At 42.0% G+C, this 21,559-nt stretch overlaps 2 protein-coding genes across 4 annotated transcripts in view; one reads left to right on the top strand and one right to left on the bottom strand.

Moving 5' to 3' along the window:
* Positions 1-3,908: 3,908 nt before the first annotated feature.
* Positions 3,909-9,149, top strand: rabac1 (Rab acceptor 1 (prenylated)). Of its 3 annotated transcripts, none has more exons than XM_080744924.1 (6): positions 3,909-3,950; positions 5,111-5,257; positions 5,646-5,876; positions 6,654-6,751; positions 7,331-7,432; positions 7,812-9,149. In XM_080744924.1, the coding sequence occupies exons 2-6, from the start codon at positions 5,136-5,138 to the stop codon at positions 7,901-7,903; spliced, it is 645 nt and encodes a 214-aa protein (XP_080601050.1). In that variant the 5' UTR covers positions 3,909-3,950; positions 5,111-5,135; the 3' UTR covers positions 7,904-9,149. The 3 variants fall into 3 exon arrangements, with proteins under 3 accessions (XP_080601050.1, XP_080601052.1, XP_080601051.1); XM_080744926.1 differs by having other exon boundaries at positions 5,667-5,876; XM_080744925.1 differs by having other exon boundaries at positions 3,912-3,950; positions 5,116-5,257.
* Positions 9,150-14,710: 5,561 nt separating this feature from the next.
* The window catches only part of atp1a3b (ATPase Na+/K+ transporting subunit alpha 3b), a 31,956-nt gene continuing 25,107 nt past the window's right edge, over positions 14,711-21,559 (bottom strand). The window contains exons 12-23 of the mRNA XM_080745873.1: positions 20,488-20,680; positions 19,962-20,137; positions 19,421-19,557; positions 19,140-19,290; positions 18,697-18,865; positions 18,198-18,352; positions 17,642-17,765; positions 17,148-17,293; positions 16,690-16,820; positions 15,780-15,881; positions 15,415-15,506; positions 14,711-14,833 (exon numbers count right to left, since the gene is read on the bottom strand). Coding sequence (XP_080601999.1) covers positions 14,805-14,833; positions 15,415-15,506; positions 15,780-15,881; positions 16,690-16,820; positions 17,148-17,293; positions 17,642-17,765; positions 18,198-18,352; positions 18,697-18,865; positions 19,140-19,290; positions 19,421-19,557; positions 19,962-20,137; positions 20,488-20,680 — 1,605 coding nt within the window. The 3' untranslated portion in view covers positions 14,711-14,804. The remainder of the gene's footprint in view (positions 14,834-15,414; positions 15,507-15,779; positions 15,882-16,689; positions 16,821-17,147; positions 17,294-17,641; positions 17,766-18,197; positions 18,353-18,696; positions 18,866-19,139; positions 19,291-19,420; positions 19,558-19,961; positions 20,138-20,487; positions 20,681-21,559) is intronic.

Consider the following 21,559-nt stretch of genomic DNA (forward strand, 5'->3'; position numbering starts at 1 on the left):
TGCTGAGTCGCGGCTCGCAACGACGTGGCTTTGGAAATAAACGTCATGACACTTTACCTTTTTCTATGCAAACTATAAAGTCTTCAATCAATCCATTTCATCCTCCATGACACAAACGATGCCACTATGTGCTGAGTCGCGGCTCGCAACATGATGCCTGTCAGACAGTAAAATAAAACTGTGTAGATATAGGTCTAGTTTGATATAATTAGGCCTACATTTCTGTTGATGTTTCAACCAAGGGACGAGTTTGTGATTCCCCCATATCCATATAAAACACTCATGATAGCTGATACAACAGAAGTAAATTACATTTCACAGAAGATCTTTTTAATTTGCAAAAGATTTTAAGACAAGGGGTGTTATATTATAGCAATTGATGCAACAATGATGTGTGGAACACTAATGGAGAGACATGGCACTACGCGTCGTGCGTAATGCCATCCAGCCCATTTAATTGCGTTTTGCCATTGCCATATGGACAGAGAGATTTCTCTATACGGGGCCATGTAGAAGTAATCAAAGTCACTAGAGAGAGAGAGAGAGAGAGAGAGAGAGAGAGAGAGAGAGAGAGAGAGAGACAATGGGCACACATAAAAAATACTGTGCTTTTAGATCACTAATAGATGACATTAACAAACATACATAATCAATCCACTTAATAAGTCCTAGTTTATTTGAAAATAGCCGATCTACAAGCTGCCAACCAAAGCTCAGAGCTTTGAGAATCAGGAAATGTCAGTTTTGGGACAGGAGTCTGTAGAGCTGGTAGATCAGCCAACGTTTAAATATTTAGATTTAATAGGAACACTAGGCTACTATATATAGGCTACAGTCATTGGTCATGGAAGTGGGGCTTTCCAATGAATGAGGTGACGTTTTATTTTTTTAAATCGCTTCATAATTGACGAGCCATGTTCGAATGAAACTGGTGTCTTACTCTTACTTTGCTTCCTAAGCGCATATGGACAAAGCAGCAAAGTGGCATTTGACATCATATTGAAATGTGCACAGTCAAGTATCTGTTTCACCAAACAGAAAGATTAATAGCCCACTTTGAAATTCAAAGTAGGCCTAAATACAAAGTGCATTTTGTATGGACATTCAACAATCATAGGCCTATTAAGAAAACAATCCCAGGCCAGTATGAAATAGTATTAAATGAGAATAGGCGCATCACACTAATTGTAATATTAGGCCTACATCCCAGCCAATTATTGTAGGCTATTACAATAGGCCTATAATAGGCAATTTGTGTCGGAGATAAATCGCTGTCTGATATGACGGTAAAAAACAATTGAAACTCAGCCTGCAGCCCTGCACAGGACCTGCCAAACTAAACGGACGTGGGTACCCTTTTAATTGATTGACTGATCATTTACAGGCTACAGCTGATGGCTTTGATTACTTCTACATGGCCCCGTGTGAGAAATCTCTCTGTCCATATGGCAATGGCAAAACGCAATTAAATGGGCTGGATGGCATTACGCACGACGCGTAATGCGTGCCATGTCTCTCCATTAGTGTTCCACACATCATTGTTGCATCAATTGCTATAATATAACATTCCAATTCATAACTAAAATGTATAAGCTAGTCATATCTGTCAAATATTGTTTTAGTTCACTAATAAAAAGCTAGTATGAAAGCAACTTCGTTATATAAGGTTATGCGGACACACCCGTTGTCTTAAAATCTTTTGCAAGAAATATAGCCTAACCCCGACTGCAATAACATTCCATTATGGTCAGTATGCAGGCTGTTGTCTGTCAAATTATCTTTTATTTCAAGACAAAAGCTAGGCTATAGCTAGGCCTATAGTACAATGGGTCCAGTGTGTAGGCTATATGCCTCCTCTGTGCATCAGTTCACCGATCGACCGCTTGATTATGTAGGCCTATTATTATTTTCAGTCAAGCAAACACATCACAAGAAATTCCATAAATAAAAAAATATAATTATGAAGTAGTGAAAATATCCGACCATTTTAATTAAAAAGATCTTCTGTGAAATGTCATTTACTTCTGTTGTATCAGCTATCATGAGTGTTTTGGGGGAATCACAAATAAAATAAACTCGTCCCTTGGTTGAAACATCAACAGAAATGTAGGCCTAATTATATCAAACTATATCCACAAAGTTTTATTTTACTGTCTGACAGCATCATGTTGCGAGCCGCGACTCAGCACATAGTGGCACGTGCACACATTAGACATCAAAGGGGCTTGAGCCCCTGCCCTTTTATCCACTGGTAAAAAGTGCCCTCCGGCCGCACATTGGCACTCGCCATTACTGCTCTCCAGTCTAGACCATGAATGCGTTTTTTTTACTATGGTGAAAGAAATGCAAACGCCCTTTTCCGTGCCATATACCTGAATGCAGCTCCTGAACTTGAATGCAAGTATGTTGAAAGAATTGACCTCTTTTAGAAGTGTCAGCCCCTGCCTCTCTAACATTCTCTGCACGTCCCTGGCACACACTGACAGCTGCACGGAGTGCATGCACACTGTTTTCCTCGTGTCGTCTTGGTCGGAGGCGCGAGCATAGGCTCGGTTAAAGTAGTTTGTGTCATGGAGGATGAAATGGATTGATTGAAGACTTTATTAGAAGTTTGCATAGAAAAAGGTAAAGTTTCATGACGTTTATTTCCAAAGCCACGTACCACCGCACCACTATGGTAGGACTACGAGCGGTTTTAATCCCAACGAAGCGATCTGTGCATCCAATACGTTGTAGTCGTTGGTCAGAGACAAAGTTGCCAGCAGCCAGCTTGTACAGTTATAAAGCTTAGACCCTATAGTTTCTCTAAATAGCACAGGTACAAAACATGTAGTAGTATACTACTGTAACGTGTGAATGGGTGACATATGGGTAGGGTAGCCTACACTCGCTCCCTTTGTTGTCTATTTTGGGCATCAGAGTTTTAAATGCTAAGTAGGCTATAATGGTTTATAAATATATACCCCACTCACTCACTCACTCACTCCCTTTATACCTTTGTTGTCTATAATGGTTTATAAATATAGGCGACTATTCCAAACACGTCGGCGACCATTCTCGATGAGATTTCTCACTGCCTGGATGAGTTTTCTATAACGCCAGGCGACTATTCCAAACACGTCGGCGACACTTGTCGGCGACCATTCCGGGCGACCTTCATTTCGGCGACTCTACTGGTATTCGTTCGTTTTCACCAACGTCGGCAGGTTAGCTACTCACCAGCGTCGGCAGGTTAGCATTTCACCATCATCACCATGTTAGCATTCACCAGCGTTAGTTTTACTGAGGTTAAGGTTAGAGTTAGGGTTAGGGTTAGGGTTAGGGTTAGTATATTCAAAATATATAAAACAGTCAGATCTATGTGATACATTGATTTGTAGATCGGCCATTAAAGAGACTCTCTCGCTCTCTCTCTTATCAATTCAATTCAAAGGAGCTTTATTGGCATGAGAAAACACGTTTACTTTGCCAAAACAAGTGTCACAAATAAAAATAAAAACAGTTGAAAATGGGGAACATAATACAGTTTACAGTTTAGGCATTTAGCAGACGTTTTTAATCCAAACAACTTACAATAAGCAGGTAATATCACTATAATAAACAAGATAACATCTCAGAACATCAACAACAATATAACAAATGCATATGAATATCAATCTAAAAAACAATACAGCATTGTGTAAACAGAGCTATGTCGCATTGTGACATTTTATATATATTGGAACAAATAGCAGCATATTATATCACTGGCTTTCATATCATTATTATTACTATTATTATTATACTGTACTAACTGTAAACTGTATTTAACCGGTTATTACTACCATTAGGTGGCGGTATTTTCCCCATGTTTTTAAAACAGGAAGTTTTAGTAGAACAACCTCCACGTCGACATCATCACATCCGCCGGTAGCAAAGAGGGAGAGGTCCAGAACAGAACAACTTCTGCTGTGAGTGTTTACATTTATATATGTTTATATTTAAGTCATTATTTTGCTCTCTGTTGTATACGAAACAACCCGAGGCGACACTGTGCTTGGATAGGCTATAACTGAAACAACTAAAACAAATATACGCATAAATAATGTCTAGTGCCACTGAGAGAGTATCAGTGATGCAGTTTATGCTGACGTTCAACCTGAACCAACCATTGATGGGTGTTTTATTACTGCGATATAGACTACTATCATGTCATGTGTGTATAGAGTTTAGTTATATCCACACTGTTATGAGTTAGTTACTGTAATGTTATAAGAAGTGTGTGTACTGTCTTGAGCTGATGTGGCAGTGACCAAACCCAGTGGTGAGACTGGTGACCAACATTTTCCATTGCTATTTTCTACTGCCTGTAATTAACAGTATGCACGTCATTTTCTTAAGAAAGGGCCAATGGGTGTTGTCTAATGTTACACTAATACTACTAAGTTATATAATGATATAACTGTGTAATACACGTAATAGGCCTACTACTAAGTTATATAAATGATATAACTGTGTAATACACGTATCTTTAACATGAAACTGATGTAAAAAAAAAAAAAAAATGTATTTTTGTGGCGTCTACCGCAACCTATCAAACTGGAATTACAAGAATTGCCACTGTCAGAGTGTCAGTGTCTTGACCAAAAAGTAAGCTAATGGCTGCCTACTGCTCCTAATGGTTAGAGACTTAAACTCTTTGATCCTAGTCTTAATTGACTGGTGGTATCTATCTATATAATATATAGCCTATACAGTATACTGTATAGGTCTGCAGTCTTCTTCTTTTTTTTTTGCCTAGACACCAAAATCTATTAGCCGATATAACCAATCTACAACTTCATAACTTGAAGTTGTGCGACTAAATTCTTAGACTCATATTTGTTGGGGCTACGTACAAACATTCTCCATGTCATGTCTACAGGTGTTTAAATCTGCTAATTTAGCTGAATATTCACACCAGAGTAGGGATGCTAGGGATCAAGCAGAGGACACGTGTAAATTACTTACTAGCCATAAATATACTCAATATATTTGACCACCAACATTGGTGGCCTCATTAATATATATATTGTATAATACTTATCCATATATTGCTCTGTTTTTCTGTACTCCATATTGCACGGCACAGAGCAGCACATAATAGGCTACTGTAGATGACTTCTGGAGTTCCGAAAGGAGAGAACTGCCTTGTAGACATGGGCAGCAAGGCCGGAGACCTGTTCACCGCTGATGAGGCTAATCCTACTGGTGTAGGGGGAGCAGGAGTACTGGCAAAGTAAGCCTCCATTTTGTTTTGTTTCTCTCTGTCTATTGCACGTAAGAGTGGTTTGTTTTTACTAGTGGTATTGAGATGATAATGGTGTAGGTCTGTGTAGCTCACTGGTGCTGCTTAACTTGTAAGTTAACCTATTATAATAATAATTGGATCAGAGATTGAATTACCATTTCATTAGTTAGAGTATGGTTGTTGATCAAAAACACATCAGAGTGGTTTCTTGACCAATATGTTTGAGTCACGGGATCTTTGTGTGATGACAACATTTTGCTCATATATACACATGATATAAACAGTATGTACATTATTGTAAATGATGTTGACTAACATAACATTACACAATTGAATGGTGGATAACAATGAATTTACCATGTTTGCCCTGGCTTAGTTTCTGTGTGTCACCTCACAGGCTCCTTCCTAAAGGCTTCACAGCAGCCATGGCCAAGGAGTGGCTGGACAGACGGCGGAAGTCCATCCGTCCCTGGGCCAGCTTTGTGGACCAGCGCAAGTTCTCCAAACCCCGCAACTTTGGAGAGCTCTGCCAGAGGGTGGTGAGGAATGTGGACACCTTCAACAGCAACTATACCTTCATCTTCCTGGGTCTCATCCTCTATTGCATGTAAGGGCGACATGGAGCTGAATATTGGTTGAATACTGGTGAAAGATGGTGGAAGATAGATAAACCAGTGCCGACTCCGAGTTGAATGCATGTTGTGTACTTGTGTACAGTTTAGGCAGGAGAAATGCACTTGTGATGATGATGATGTGTAGGGCAGCAGGAAAAACATTTGTTTAATCATTTAAAAAGTACAAACCTTCCCACCTAGCCCTGGATGCAAGTTATTATCTGACTAATCTTGAGTTCCTAGAAGTTCCCTCCTGACCAATTTTAAAAATAAGAAAACAATTGTAAACAGCCACAATGTTCTCAGCAAAAAGAAAGGTGTAAACGACATCAAATAGCAGTACAACTAGAATGCAATAATGCATCACCATTAAAAATGTTAAAAGACTAATGCTAAAAGACAGATTATTGCAGTTGATTGAAGTTTGCTTACTCTCATCATATATTTGGTTTCCTTTTCCCCTCCTCAGTTCTTAGAGATAGAAAAGAATAGAATGCCTTTATTTGTCATTGTACACTGTACAATGAAACTTTGTGCAACTCCGCAGTGGTAAATACAATATAGACAAAACACACTGGCACTACACATAGACAAAATCTGAAAACTGTTTTTCATACAATTAACAAATAAACCACAAATGTGGCACAAAAAAGACGGATACATTTTTGCTTACTAGAACTAAACAAAAACTACTGAAATAATTCAGAAAGACTTTGAACTTTTTTGCCATATTAAAGATTGAACTGAACCTTGTCCATTGTCTCCCTCAGCATCAGCTCTCCAATGCTGCTCATTGCCTTGGCTGTGTATGTTGGTGCCTTCTACATTATCCACCTCAAGTCCTTGGAGTCCAAGCTGGTTGTTCTTGGTGAGTGAAGCTGCCATGGATGACGAATAACATTATAAACCTTTTGTTGAGATTGTGTATATTGTCGAAAAGTTCAGGCGTTCGAAGGAGCATGTACTGGGCTTAGGACAGACTGAGTCTACTTACATCTATATAACTTTGGCACTTGGGTGGTGGAGGATAGTACTGGTTGGTCTGTTCAGTGAAGAGGTGAACTGGGAGGAATAGCATGTACCTCTGCATGCCTTATGTCCCTCCGGGGAAACTCCTCACTGTCAGGTGAAAAGTAGTGGACTGGTGGTGTCACATGAGTCACCTGCTCTACCAGTAAGGGTCATTAATGAAAAGGGACCACAGTACAAGGGGACATGTGAATAAACAGAATGACTAAATTGTGATCAGCGCCATGTATATGAAACCACCAGCCAAACAGCTTGAATAACTCATTGGAGATTACAAACCTGCATGTGTCATATTACAGTATTGCACTACTTCAGACCATTACAAAAAGCTTAAACTGAACGGTCTTCATCACAGGATTATTCTCCATGACTAGATGCTGTGCAACATTCTCAGTGATATGTTTTATGTGTGTATCAGGTAAGGAGCTGACTGTGCCTCATCAAATGAGTTTGGCGGGGGGTATTTCTCTGCCTGTCTTCTGGTTGGCTGGAGCTGGAGCTGCACTCTTTTGGATTCTAGGTAAGAGGTTAGATGTACATCTGTTAATCGACCTTATGCATTCAATTGACTATTATCTTTAAATAAAATAATCGATTTTCAAAAATAGCAGATCTGCAAGCTCACAACTTGTTGCATTCCTACATAATGTGAGCGTGTAGATTATTTATTTTCGCTATTTATGTGGGACACTATACATCAAATAGGGCTTAAGTGGTTTTTCAGACTAATCAGTTTAGGTGCTTATAAAAGAAATCTATTTGAAATTCTTGGCGTTGAGATAGATTGCAGCCCTATAAGAGTAAGTATTCTTTAGGTTATTGCATGTATTTGTTTCTACTGTTATCAGGGTACTGTGGCTCTGAGTCTAGTCATTCAATCAGATCTGTTCCTTCCTCAGGAGCGACGTTGTTTGTGATTGGTTCTCATGCTGCGTTCCGTGAGCTGGAGAACACCTCAGACCTGGACGAGCTTCTGATGGAGCCTGTGTAGAAAATACCGGCTGAACTCTGACCCCGCAGGAGGATGACCTCGTAAGCACTGGTCTAAGATCAGGTCTTAAGTCAGACCCTACGATATACTAGTTCTAATACTGATGGGAGTAGGAGGGAACTGGTCAACGTGTACCCCATGTAGGGATGGGACCATATGAAGATTTAATTTCACGATTATTGTGACCAAAGAAATCGCGATTTACGATATTATCACCATAATCAAAATATCCCCAACATACGTTATCCTGGGGCGGAACATTTGCCAAAAAATAGTAGATCTACAAGCTCACAATGCATTACGAGCTTGTAGATCAGCTAATTTTTGGCAAAGAGATTTGGTAGAGAGTGAAAAAAAGACTGTATCAAGTACGTATATTATAAGTATGTTTTACCAATAGAGGGTTTAAATGGTATGCAGCTCGGCAAATAAAAGGTGAATTGATCCCAGTGCATGACGGAGGACGATTTCACGATAAATTAAATCTCCACCATACGATTATCGTGAGTGGTTTTTTATCACAATAAACGATAATATCGCTTATCGTCCCATCCCTAAACCCATGTGTTCCTCCTACCATAACTTATGATGCACCTGGCTGTCTTTATGATAGGTACTGTATGTCTATATTACATTACATTATATTAGATTAAATTGCGCCTTAATTAACCTTTTAGGGGGGGATTCAGTCATCATACCTAGACTGCATCCTGGTATTGTTTCTGAAATAGTTGTTACAGACTGCTTAGCCCATTTAGACTTTACTCTGGATGTTCATTATATTGTAATGCCAGTACCAACGCACAAATAATGTACCACATATTTACATAAGTACAATACAGCTTATGCCTTCTTCTTGTAAATGTCTCACCTTGGATCCCTCTCATTATTTGTGTCAAAAACGTGCACATGTTACCTGTGGTACCTTTTGGGCTGTTTATTATTATTATTATTTTTGCATTCAGTTCATGTATAAAAATAATGGTGAATAATATGCACACTGATCCTAATTGAAGACAGATCTAAAGAAAATCCCCTCACCTAATTTGTACATGTTTTTGCAATGACTAGTGCGCAAATAATGTATGAGAAATTCTGCAAGGTATATTTGAGTATGTTGCTGACTTTGCATATTAATCTGATAATCTTTTACCTTTTACATCTCATTGGCTTTATATTTTGCAATCTTACTATTATTATTTGTTTTCTTCTACTTTACAGTGAAACGTTTTGTATGTTAATAAAAAATGGGGAAGTGCAATAAACTCCTGACATCACATTATTTTGTCACTGCAGTACCTCGGCCACTGTGTTTGACCTCCAAGAGGTAGTTTGTGTTTTGTGGACTAAAACGATGCTTTTACTTTTGTTTGTGCAAGCGAGGCAGGCTACAGAGTGAACTCATGGGCCCTTAGCGTTTCTTTTTTTCCTCATTCTTCTGCCATAGTCTTGGAATAGGTCAGTTCCAACCCCTGGTGGCTCCTTCTCTTCTCCCTGTCTCCATCACACCAAACAGCGCAGTGCTCCACCGTCCCCCTCTTGTCCCCCTCTGGTCCCCCCCTCTCTTCACGTGACCCCCCGTGACCTCTGCTCTGTGACAGCACAGCTTGAGGACCCCATGCTCAGGTTGCCGTGGAGATGACCTTGTGAAAGGGGCCCCCTTCACGTACAATCACGCACACACAAACACTCACACATGCGGACACACTCGCGTACACACTGCGGCAAAGGCTAGCGATCGATATTCTATTATACGGAGGGTGGCGGAGTGGGAGAGAGAGAGAGAGAGAGGAGCACTGCAGTGAGCTCACTGTAGAGACACAGGGGAAATTAGAGAGAGGGTGTGTGTGTGTGTGTGTGTATGTGTGTGTGTGTGTGTGTGTGTGTGTGTGTGTCAGTATGACTGACAAAGACGGAGTCGGTGCACATGTATATGAAACTGTGTGTGCCTAGAAGACTAACAAACTGTGTGTGTGTGTGTGTGTGTGAGAGGGGAGGGAGAGTGCATTCATTTTAAGATTTTACAGTTATGACTATCAAAAAGTTGATCTTAAAGGGACATGCATGAATCTTTCACAGGTCACTGCAAGGTGAACCCCCCCTCACACACTCAGCCGTTATCGCTTGCATTATAGAATAGCATACAGCACTCCATATGGTGTCTTTCATCTGCTTGCTGTATTTATACTGTGCCGAAAATAGCCGATGCGTAAGCTCACAACGCATCGTGGACGGCACGAGTTGTGACCAGCTATTTCTGGCACGCAACACCGTCGTACGACAGATCATATATGTTAAGCCCTAGAGTTTCATTTAAAATAGATGACCCTTGAGGGACAGTGAAGCGGTGCAATTCATTGTAGTCCCATGAGATGAAAAGATATGAGGGGTTGCCTTGTCTGCCTTGGAATTGTAGGATTTCCTATTTTTGGATACATGATCTCTATTCATTTCCAAATGGTGTGTGATGTTTTAGATGTTTTCAGTCATTAACTTTATTTCAAATTTTCCCTATTAGGTGATTTATATTCGTGTACAGGAGTGTTCTGCATAAATTATAGAACCGTAATCTATACATTCATACATTATTTTGACCATATTGCATAAAGCCTGGTTTCATATGGATGCTTCTATCTATCTGTCTGTCTGTCTGTCTGTCTGTCTGTCTGTCTGTCGGTCCTTCCTACAGATTGGCCCTAGTGAGGTTTTCATAATCTCCCAGCCTTAGCTTTGCAGAAAAAATAATAGAACATTACCAAATTCTCTGCACTTACTATATAGTCCTTTCCTAGATTCTTGAGAGACTGTCCTGGCTTGTGTTGCATGTGTCCCCTTGCTAAAGGTTTGTCTGTCTTAATGTCAGAGGAGGCTGACACCTTTTTTTACTCAGCTGTTTTGGTGCATTATGCTGGGCTGTTGCCAACTCTTTCTCCACACTTTGTACACTGCTGCATCTGCTGCAGTGGACCCTCATATTTCTTCATGAACACTAGGTGGCGTCAGTCCTCAGATTTGGTGTCGTTTTGTGCAATCTCTGTTTTTCATTAAAGTTTGGTTCATAAGACAGTTTATAGATATTATGTTGTTTATATAGTCACCCAAAAGTGTAATGTAATCACATTGTGATGCCATTAAACAATTTATTTTAATAAATGTGTACGTGTATGAAAATGAAGTTGGCATTTTGTGGTAACCTATACTGATTACATTATGAACTTTGACGCTCATAATGTGATTTAACAGTTCATAAAGTATGGCTCAGATTGTTGAGAAACATTTTTCTATTTCATCTCTGCCAACTAAGGTGAAAAGCCGTGCGGAGGCGGAGATTATATTTTTTCCAGTCCGTCTTTCTGTCTGTCTGTCTGTGTCTGTATACAGAAAATCTCGGTCACAACTGCACCGATAAGCATGAAACTTTACACTCAGGCAAAGGAAAACTCTTTCTAGGGCTTTCTGTTGGAGGGCGGTGCAGTCCGTCCCATACCGGGAGGTAAAGGTAATACAACCTGACAGGATGCTCTCCATGGTATTGTAGAACAGTGGTTCTCAACCTGTGGGTCGGGACCCCCAGTGGGGTCCCCAAATTATTTTGGGGGGTCCCCAGATGTTTAGCTAAATGTTAACATTGTTTTCTCACTCAACAGTAAACAGACCAACATACAGTATATGTGTATACATGGTATCTGCAAGTGACAATTTAAGGAATTTAAAGACTTTTTCAGTTTTAGTACCTCTGGTCCAACATATTGGTCAAATTGCCAAATATTAGAGTCAGAAATTGTGAAAATAGCAGATCTAACATGCTCACAACGCCTCGCGTTGCGACATATTGGTCAAATTGCCAAATATTAGAGTCAGAAATTGTGAAAATAGCAGATCTACATGCTCACAACGCCTCGCAAAATGGAACAGATCAAGTCAAACTAAATGTAATGCCAACTCCTACAATTCCAAGTGTTTGTGAAGGGTGGGGGTCCCCAGTTCAAATATGACTATTTTGGGGGTCACAGCCTGAAAAGGTTGAGGACCACTGTTGTAGAACAACCTGAGGATTACTTCTGGCGTCGTAGGCCAGGCCACTAATAAGGCCTCAGAGCAGATCATTTTGAGAGGCACAAAAAGGCCTTGCTCAGGGGCCATGAAATAACTGCCCTGTGTCATGCGATGCTTTTCGCTTGAAAATCTGTTATTCTCTGCAGGGGACACCTTCATGCAACCTAAGAGTAAATGAGGCAGTAGTCATACTGTACGAAGACAGATAGAAGCAGACAGAGAGAGAGAGAGATGGAAACAGGAATAAATAGAGGCATTGCGTACAGCAAGGTTCCCCAATAGGCGGCCCGCGGGCCATTTGCGGCCCGCGGGGGGCTACTGTCTGGCCCACACCAACCCCCAGTAATAATGGTGGTATAAGAGCAGCAACAACACTAGTATATCGTCGTTGTCGGGTGGAAATCTCGTATCTCCAAATTTGTACGTTCTTTCGCAAAACAAGGCCGTCGCACAAAACTAGTGAAAACAGCAGATCTACAAGCACACAACGCCTCGTGTGCTTGTAGATCGGCTGTTTACACTAGTTTAAATCATTTTTAAAATGATAAATTAAAAACAAACGGTTTTGGACATACAAGATTTTCACCCGACAACAATGAAAACTGTCGCTGGAGCAGTGGGAACGCCACCGTCGCCCCCTGCAATGTTGTGGCCCTCGGCTTGGTACCCTAGACATAATTCGGCCCTTGGGGAAAACTAATTGGGGAACCCTGGCGTACATCAAGCGAGATCACAAGCTATTCATATAAGAAAGGTGACAACTGAGTTTGGAATGGGAACAGAGTTTTGAGTCATGTTCTCAGAGACAGTGCAGAGATAAAGACACGCAGACAGATCTGGTTTGTATTAAATGTTCTAGATGTTTTATTGGTGTTGGTTTCGTTTTTCTTTCACACACACATGTTCTACTAGTTGTCGTGTAACTGGAGGTTGTTGTTTATTGACTTCTTTTTTTCATTTCTTTAGTCTCTTCACTCTCAGCCCCTACAGCCATCCGAGTTAAAGTGACCCAGCCTGAGACTGCCGGCCCTTCGCTGGTCTCCCCAACACACACGTTCACACGGAATGCAAAACCTGGAACTGGAACCCTGGACACGTCAAACCTGGACCCGAAATAAAAGGGTCCGGATCCGGACCAGCATCCAGACTCCAGGGAAAACCCATCGTCATCCTCATCATCCTGGCCACACACCACAGCACAGCACACGGACTGACTGCATCCTGTCACACTAACACGCCCTGCAGGGGTGGGAGCCCAAGAGCCTTGGTCTGCTGTCTCATGTCTCATGTTATAAACACAAGCTTAAAACCTGCTTTTGCGTCTACATATATATAGTGTATCTATATATATACATTGGCCTTGTTTCCTCTGAAAAAGTCAGTGAAAAGAAGAATTGAAACCAAACAAAAACAAAAACAAAACAAAAACAGAGAGAGAGAAAGAGAGAGAGAGGGGAAAAGGGAGCAAGACACTGCTGTTTTACTGATGTGATTTGGATGTTTCCTTTTTGTACCACAAAAGCCTCTCTTTCTCTCTTTCACTCTCTCTCGCTCTCTCGCTCTCTATCTCGTTTTTTGACACGTCTCTTCTTTTTTTAAATCATTTATTTATTGTTTCATTTAAATTCGGTATAGAATTATATAGTATTCCTAGAACACATGGACTGAGAGTCGTAATGTTTTTTTTTTTTCCCAACTTGGAGGAGGCGGCGGGGGTGTGTGTGGGGGGGGGGGGGGGTGTACCGTAATATTTTATAACAAGGACAATGGTTCACACAGTGCACACAAACAAGACAAGGAGGGGGGGTGTGGAGGGGAGGGGAGGGGAGGGGAGGGGAGGGGTGCGAGAGATAGAAGGGAGGAGAGTGAAGAGCTGGAGAGGAGAGGGGAGGCAGGATGGGACACCATGGGGTGTGCTTTGTTTTAATGCCTAAATGAGGTGGGGGGGGGCAGGAAGAAGAAGCAGCTCTCACAAACCCCCCCTCCCACCAGAGAGTAAATAAAAAAACAATTACATACAGAATAAAAGAGAAAGACAAGTAAACTCATTCAAACAGCCCCCTCCCACCCTCCCCCAACCCCTAGATATATATATATAAAAACAAAAATAACAACGTGGTCGATGGAGAGAGATAAATGTAAGGGGGGAGAGAAAGAGAGAGAGAGAGAGAGAGGCTGGCGGTGGCTGGAGTGACGTTGAGTGTGATAGGATCCCTTTTTCATGAATTTGTATATCTGTGTGTGTGTGTGCGTGTGTGTGCGCGCGCGCGTGTGTGTATGTGTGTATGCGTGTGTATGTGTGTGTGTGTGTGGTTGAAGGACAAGCCAAGGGTCGCCGGAAGGAAGAAAGGAAGGCAGGAGGGGGAACAGGGGAAGGAGGAGGAGAGATAAAGGGGGAGGAGCTAGGATGGCCCTTTTTTGCAGAGCATTGCCACTCCCTTTGCACCATAGCTTCATTCAAATCTACATACAAGAATATGCAGCTGCCGTTTTGGTAAAGATATATCATTTTATGTACACAGCAGTGAGAGGACACATGCAAAGAGTATCATAGAGAGGGGGGAGGGGGGGGAGGAGAGACGTGGCAGGGGGGGGACGGGGGGGGGACGAGTCGATGTACGAAAGTGGTAAAGGTGCTTTTGCTGTTTTGTTTTATTAATCTTTGGGGCAGTCATGATGAAAATTGCTAGGAAGCAGTTGTCGTCTTTGGGAGGGGGCGGGGTATCTGGAGGAGGCGTGTCCTGTCGGGGACGGAGAGTCGAGGGCATTGGAGGTGGGCGGGGCTTAGGGGAGGGTGAAATAAGTGGAAGATGTAGGGGTTTGAGTAAAGAAGCTTCTCCTTCGATCAATAGTATGTCTCCCTTTCCACCCAACCTGTGGCAGGAGAGAGAGAGAGAGAAAGAAGCAAATGGTTAATTCATCTGGAATTGAATCTATAGTGTTGTTTAAGATTCAGACTTTTTTGTTTGAACTGAAAACATTGACATTCTAAAGCAGGGGTCTTCCAACGTTTTCAGGCCAAGGACCCCTTAGTTGAGAGACAGATGAAGGAGGGACCCCCACAACCTTTACATAGATTCCATATAGTTTCATTGTTTGACAGCACAATCGAGCTTGTAAATCCGCTATTTTTGGCTAAAGTTCTCAGAATATGGACCCCAAAAAAAGCTAGTAGTTAAAGAAAAAAGGTTTCTATCACAAAAAGATTTGGAGGACCCCCTGTAGTAACTCTGAGGACCCCCTAGGGGTCCTGGACCCCCTGTTGAAGACCCCTGTTCTAAAGCTTTCCACTTTGATGAAGTATGTCTGTGTCTGAAATGTATGTCATCCCAGCCTATAATGTAACTAACCTCCACTAACTGAAAAAAGCATCCACATATGTGAAACAAATTGAAGCTATGCTTGAAAAGTCACTTGAATAAAATGTGCATGAAAGAGAGAAAAGAAGGTCATACCTCCAGGGTTCCGGCGAATAAGCAGTTTTCGAATTTCATCATAAACAAAGATCAAGAAACTGTAGGGCAATGCACATAACCACCAGGTAGGCCTGTAGACATGAAGAGAGACAGAGGCAGCATTAGACACTGTGAAAGGTCTGCATTAGGGGAGCAACAGTTAATCAAATTAATAGATTTAATCGAAATTACCAATCCAGAGAAAATTATAAAAAATAGGGATACTCCTGCTAGAATTAGAAGTGTTGGCCGGTGTGATCTGATCCTATTCAGATATTCCAGCCTTGTAGAGAATCACCTGCCCACTGGTGTGATCACAGAGGCTTATCTATTATCTATGTGCATTCAAATAATTAAAAACTCACTTTAGTGGGAACATCCTGAGCGCTATATCCATGCCTGGAGTGTAGGACAGGAAGGCAGCCAGAGCCGTCTCCTCAAACAGGCCAAAGATCAAAATCTTGTTCCTGATGGACACAGAAGAACACAAACAGTCAGACACTCCATAGGAGGACATGAAGACAGAGATGACAAACAACTTAAAAATGATATAGTTAGCTGTCTGGGGTCTGCTCCTTTCTCCCTCATCATCAAAACCCTTTGAAGAAAATAGCTGATCTACAAACTCTCAAGGTTGTAGATCTTGTAGATCTGCTATCTTTACAGATTGTTTGCCAGAGAATAGGGATGCTAGGGCATGGTTTGTGTGGTTAAAGGAATACTCCACTGTGAAATGTGTGCAATTTGTTCAGCCAATTTGTGATATTTATAGTTTAGAAGAGATTGACACAAAAATATATTGATTATATGCAATACCGGCTGAAATAAACACTATTCTTATTATTATTCTACTGTGTTGAGGTCATTGCTCTTAGTGGCAGAGGGGAAAATGACTCTAATTGTTGCTGTCAACGTAACTACATCACCATGTGGCTCTTTCAATTTGCTTCTTCTGCAATACAGAGAGCACTGATGGACTTAATAGCACCATGTAACAATGTTTACTCCTGGTGAGAAAGACACAGAGATAAGCTTGAAAAACAGCGGTGTTCCTTAAAGCTACAACCCGGAACGTCATAAAATGCTATTTGAACCTGTATGGTAGATTGGGTTAATATAATATAACTAGCACATGTAGACCCTGGTATCGGGTAGGCCACCTAATGGTTGACAAGTAGTAGACCAGGGTTTGAAACCTGGCGACGACATGAAAGCTACGGATTGCGGTTTCCAATGTGAAACTCAACACAGTGCAACAGGTGTGCTTGGACTCACTTCATGCCCTGCTGGAAGACAGAGTTACGCCTGGTCTTACAGATGATGAGATCGGCCCACTGGACCACCACGATGCTTACGAAGAACGCTGTGTGGCAGGTGAACTCTACGATCTTTCTCTGTTCATATGTCTGGAGGGCACAGGGAGGCGAGGGAAAAAAAAGGATAAATAACAATACAAATATACAGCATACAGTCTGTATTCTGTACAGATGTCTGTGCAATTCAACAGCAAAACCCAGAGAGGATCATGTAACTAAAATGCAATGGTCCAGCTTTACATTCTCACTTCTCAGGCTTAATATGAACACTCGGGACTCTACTGTGTCTGCTATGCACAAAGACAAACATTGTCATCATTGTCTACGGAAAAGTGTTTCTGTACACATTTGTAAATGGAGGCATATACTTGATAGCTGCGTTACGGTGCGTTGCGGTACGGTACACAATACACATACCCATTGCTGTCCATAGCTGTCTTCTAGGTCGTTGCAGGTGCGATCGTCCCAATCCAGCCTGATGCCTACTAGAATTGATGGCAGGAAGCCATTTTCTGCCAAGATCACAAAGTACGCAAAGAAGCCTCCCAGAGCCTGGATCATACCTGGACACCAACACACACACATACACACACACACACACACACACACACACACACACACACACACACACACAAAGTTTGACATTGTACACGAACCATTTAATTGTAATGTAAATTGCCCAGTTATGGCTTTTCATTTATGTATTGCAATGCTATTCCTCATCATATGTGAAATGTGTAATGTGTATAATGTTTTTTCATCATGCCTATGCAATATCTACTCTACTAGTACACTGCATGAGTGGTTATGTTAATTGTTGTGTAGTTGCACCACTGTCTCTACGTCAAATAACGAGTTTCTGATCGTCATTGTGACTCTGACTAGCTGTGTCTTCAGTTCAGTCCACTCACCAATCTGTCCATAGGCGATGCTGATCAGCCTCTCGTTCACCAGTTTGTCCCTGGCTGGGTTCCTGGGCTGACGCTTCATGATGTCGCTCTCAGCTGCCTCATAGGCCAGAGAGATGGCTGGTACCTGGAGGAAGCAGGAAGAATTAACATCTCATTCTAGTCTTGTATGACATGATAGAAGGGCAATGTAGAGGAATGGGATCTTTTAGCATTATCATTTTAACTGACGTCTGGTAATCATCCATTCTTGTATAAAAAAACATTTGTGCAAAATCACGGTACACAACACAAAAAGCATGAATCACCAAAATGTATCCACCTCTGTAAAAAGAACTTTACAGACTCTTTGATATCCCTCAATCCCTCATATTCCTGTGTTTTGATTGATGTTAGTGTATGTATAGTTTGTTTCTAAGGTCTATGAATTGTTGTTCTATTACTACTATTGTTTTGTACACTATGTAAACTGTGGGCCTGTAAAGCCCTCTGGGACTGTAGCAGCAATTATTGAATTGTAGGTACTGCATTGTAGATGCTGCACGAGTGGTTGTCTCACCATGTCAGTTCCCAGGTCAATACAGAGGATGGTGATGGTGCCCAGGGGCAGGGGGATGTTGATCATGATGAAGAACAGGAAGGGGGTGATCTCTGGGATATTACTGGTCAGGGTGTAGGCGATGGACTTCTTCAGGTTGTCAAAGATCAGGCGACCTGCAGACAGAAGAGAACACAAATCACAAATCGGCTCTGCTATTCCACTCTCTGGTTTTATTCTAAAGCCTCATCTTGCCTCATGTCCACCTATGAGTCTTTGTCTGAACCTTGCACTTGCCAATATTGGTTGCTAATTATGACTAATAGTGATCTACGAACAAGTTATTCTCCCGTCGCACAATATGATTACATACTGTACATCTGTCCATGCAGAAAACAAACCTCTCTCATCAACTTCATCCCCTTAAATCATCCATTTCCCCAAACCACTGCAATCCATTTAGTCCTTTGCCTGTTCTCTCTCTCTCTTTATTTCTCTCTCTCCGTGTTTCTGTGCTCACCCTCTTCCACTCCTGTGACAATAGAGGCAAAGTTGTCATCGAGCAGGATCATGTCAGCAGCCTGTTTGGACACATCAGAGCCAGAGATTCCCATGGCTACACCGATGTCAGCCTTCTTCAGGGCAGGAGAGTCATTCACACCATCACCTGTCACAGCTACGATAGCACCCTGAGGGAAGAAAGATACACAGAGAGAGAGAGAGAGAGAGGGGGGGATAAGGGAGGGGAGTCAGTGTGACAAAGAGTTTGTCTGTCTCTGCCTTGATCTTATCAGTGGGAGCCAAGCAGGTGGACTCCCTTTTTCTTTTAATTTAGCTGGTCCTAAATGGTGTAAAAGTAAATAATCAGAAGTAAATAATCTATAAAAATAATCATGGATGTTGCTTATACTGTAAGATGCATGCCATCAAAGCATGCACTGAAATGTAGGAAACGGTGGGTACCATTCGCTGGCAGCCCTCTACGATGATGAGCTTCTGCTGTGGGGAAGTCCTGGCGAACACGATCTCTGTGTGGTTCCTCAGGATGTCGTCCATCTGATCCTGAGACAGCTCCTTCAGGTCGGTACCGTGGATCACACACGCCTTGGCGTCCCTGCACGCAGAAAGAATGGACAAGTGGTGAGACTGACTGTCCCATGATACCATACAGTATGTGTGTACAGTATGTGTTACTATACTTGTGATGGGGTGTGTGTGTGAGTGCGTGGGTGCGTGCCACTAACCTGGGGTTGACCTGGCTGACAGGAATGTTGAGACGAGCAGCGATGTCCTCCACTGTCTCGTTGCCCTCGGAGATGATGCCCACCCCTTTGGCAATGGCCTTGGCTGTGATTGGATGATCACCAGTGACCATGATTACCTAAAACAAAGAAGAAGTCAAAGACATGGCTTGGATTTGGGTTTCTTAACAGAGTCTCCAACCTCTGTCATAGCAATACGTTTGCACTTGCAGCCATTTAACGGACAACAGCCGTTACTGCTCTTGTCAATTACTAGCACAATCGAATCAAATCGAATCAAATCAAACTAGAAATACTGTTCTTACGAAACAGTGTGGGCTCGCATGTAACACCATGTATGGGCACAGATCTACCCTTTGGCTGCACCTCATTGGATATACCTCATTGCACCTCATTTGTACTGTCGAGGAGAACTTTACTGATAGATGTCTTATGTCATTTTGAGGAGAACTTAACTGATAGATCTTACGTCATTTTGAGGAGAACTTCATAGATAAATAATGAAGATAACATTCTATCTTACCTTGATACCAGCAGATCGGCATTTGCCCACAGCGTCTGGCACGGCAGCACGGGGAGGGTCGATCATGGACATGAGGCCAATGAAGCACAAGTTCTCTGTTGTGAAGTTGACGTCGTCCGTGTCGAAGGCGAAGCCCTTGGGGTATTGGTCCTCTGGCATCATCAGGTGGCAGAAGCCTGCAGGGAAACAGGTTGTGAAGAGAGGTCTGAGTTACAGCCTCCGTCTGATTCAAGATGCCCACGTTTATAGGATCGTCGCACACAAGTGTCGCACACTGGGCACTAGCAGTATCTCCTTAGCAGGAATTAGCTTCTGAGAAGCTTCGCTGAAACCGAGCCGAGCTCATGGAAACAAATCCAGAACCCGTGAAATGTGTTTCACGGCACGGCATGGTTCGCTTAATTCTTGTAGTAAAAACGAGATATGTCAATCTATCTCTCTCTCTCTCTCTCTCTCTCTCTCTCTCTCTCTCTCTCTCTCTCTCTCACCATCCATTACCACTGATTCATTCCTCAGCCCTCCTCACCCAGGACTCTCTCTCCCAGTCCTCCCAGTTCCATGTATGCGCTCTGGAAGGCCTCCTTCAGCTCCTCGTCCATGGGTTGCTCCTTGCCCTGCATCAAGATGGTGGAGCAGCGGTCCAGGATCCTCTCTGGCGCCCCCTTCATCACCAGCAGGTAGCGGTTGTCGTTGGTGTCCTCTGTCTCGTGGACGGAGAGCTGCAGGCGGGGACCAAGCGGGAGAGGAAGTTAGATGTTGTACCATGTGACAAAAATAGTCGATTTACAAGCTCACGACATTCACGATCATGTCAATGTCATCTTACAATAAATGCGAGAAGTCTCTGCGTGCGTGTGTGTGTGTATGTATGTATGTATGTATGTAATCCGCGTATCTCGAGAACCGTTCGTCCCACCGGCTTCAGATTCGGCATGTGCGTTTTACGACTTGTGATTTTTGCAAGTCGACTCGTTGAGTTGAAGTTGACTTTATCGTTTTATGAATGGGGGACAAAACCCGAAAATTACTTAACTCTGGACATAGAATAATAGAATAATAATCCTAAATCCTATTTAATCAAAGGGCTGTAGCTGCTGCAGGGAGGTCATTAATTAATGGCTGAAAACTCCCTGTGCTTCATTCCATTGAAAAAACACAGTTGGAAAAGGAGATCATTCGGTCCTTGACAATAAGCAATCCTACTGTTTGAAAGCTGTACACTTTTTTTTTTTTTTTTTTACTTTTTTTTCTTCTTTTTTAGAACTTTCTACTTGTCAACTTTTTTGTTAATGCTTAGTGCAGTGGTTCACAAACCTATTTGGTTACAGTGCCCTCTTTCTGAAGCCAAGTACTGAAGCCTTCCCCTGACTACAGCATTTTGCTTATATAAAATGTACATCAAAAGTCCAGTTCCAATGCCAATATGTTCAAAATAAAACAGTATAATGCAAATAAACATCAGTAACAGTTGTACTAGTCAACGTATTGATGTAATTTGGTTTAACAATTTACAGATTATCAGGTTCACACAAATACTGTCAATGTTTTGCAGTACCTCCACGTACCCCTAGGGGAACACGTACCCCCATTTGATGAAC

The sequence above is a fragment of the Nannobrachium achirus genome, assembly GCF_963921795.1.
Source record: "Nannobrachium achirus genome assembly, chromosome: 2".
Classification (NCBI taxonomy): domain Eukaryota; kingdom Metazoa; phylum Chordata; class Actinopteri; order Myctophiformes; family Myctophidae; genus Nannobrachium; species Nannobrachium achirus.

Excerpts from the sequence above, each read along its gene's own strand:
- rabac1 (XM_080744924.1), top strand. The coding sequence starts at position 5,136 with ATGACTTCTGGAGTTCCGAAAGGAGAGAACTGCCTTGTAGACATGGGC. Across the intron at positions 5,877-6,653 it reads GGTCTCATCCTCTATTGCAT|CATCAGCTCTCCAATGCTGC; the intron begins GTAAGGGCGACA and ends TGTCTCCCTCAG. Across the intron at positions 6,752-7,330 it reads GTCCAAGCTGGTTGTTCTTG|GTAAGGAGCTGACTGTGCCT; the intron begins GTGAGTGAAGCT and ends TGTGTGTATCAG.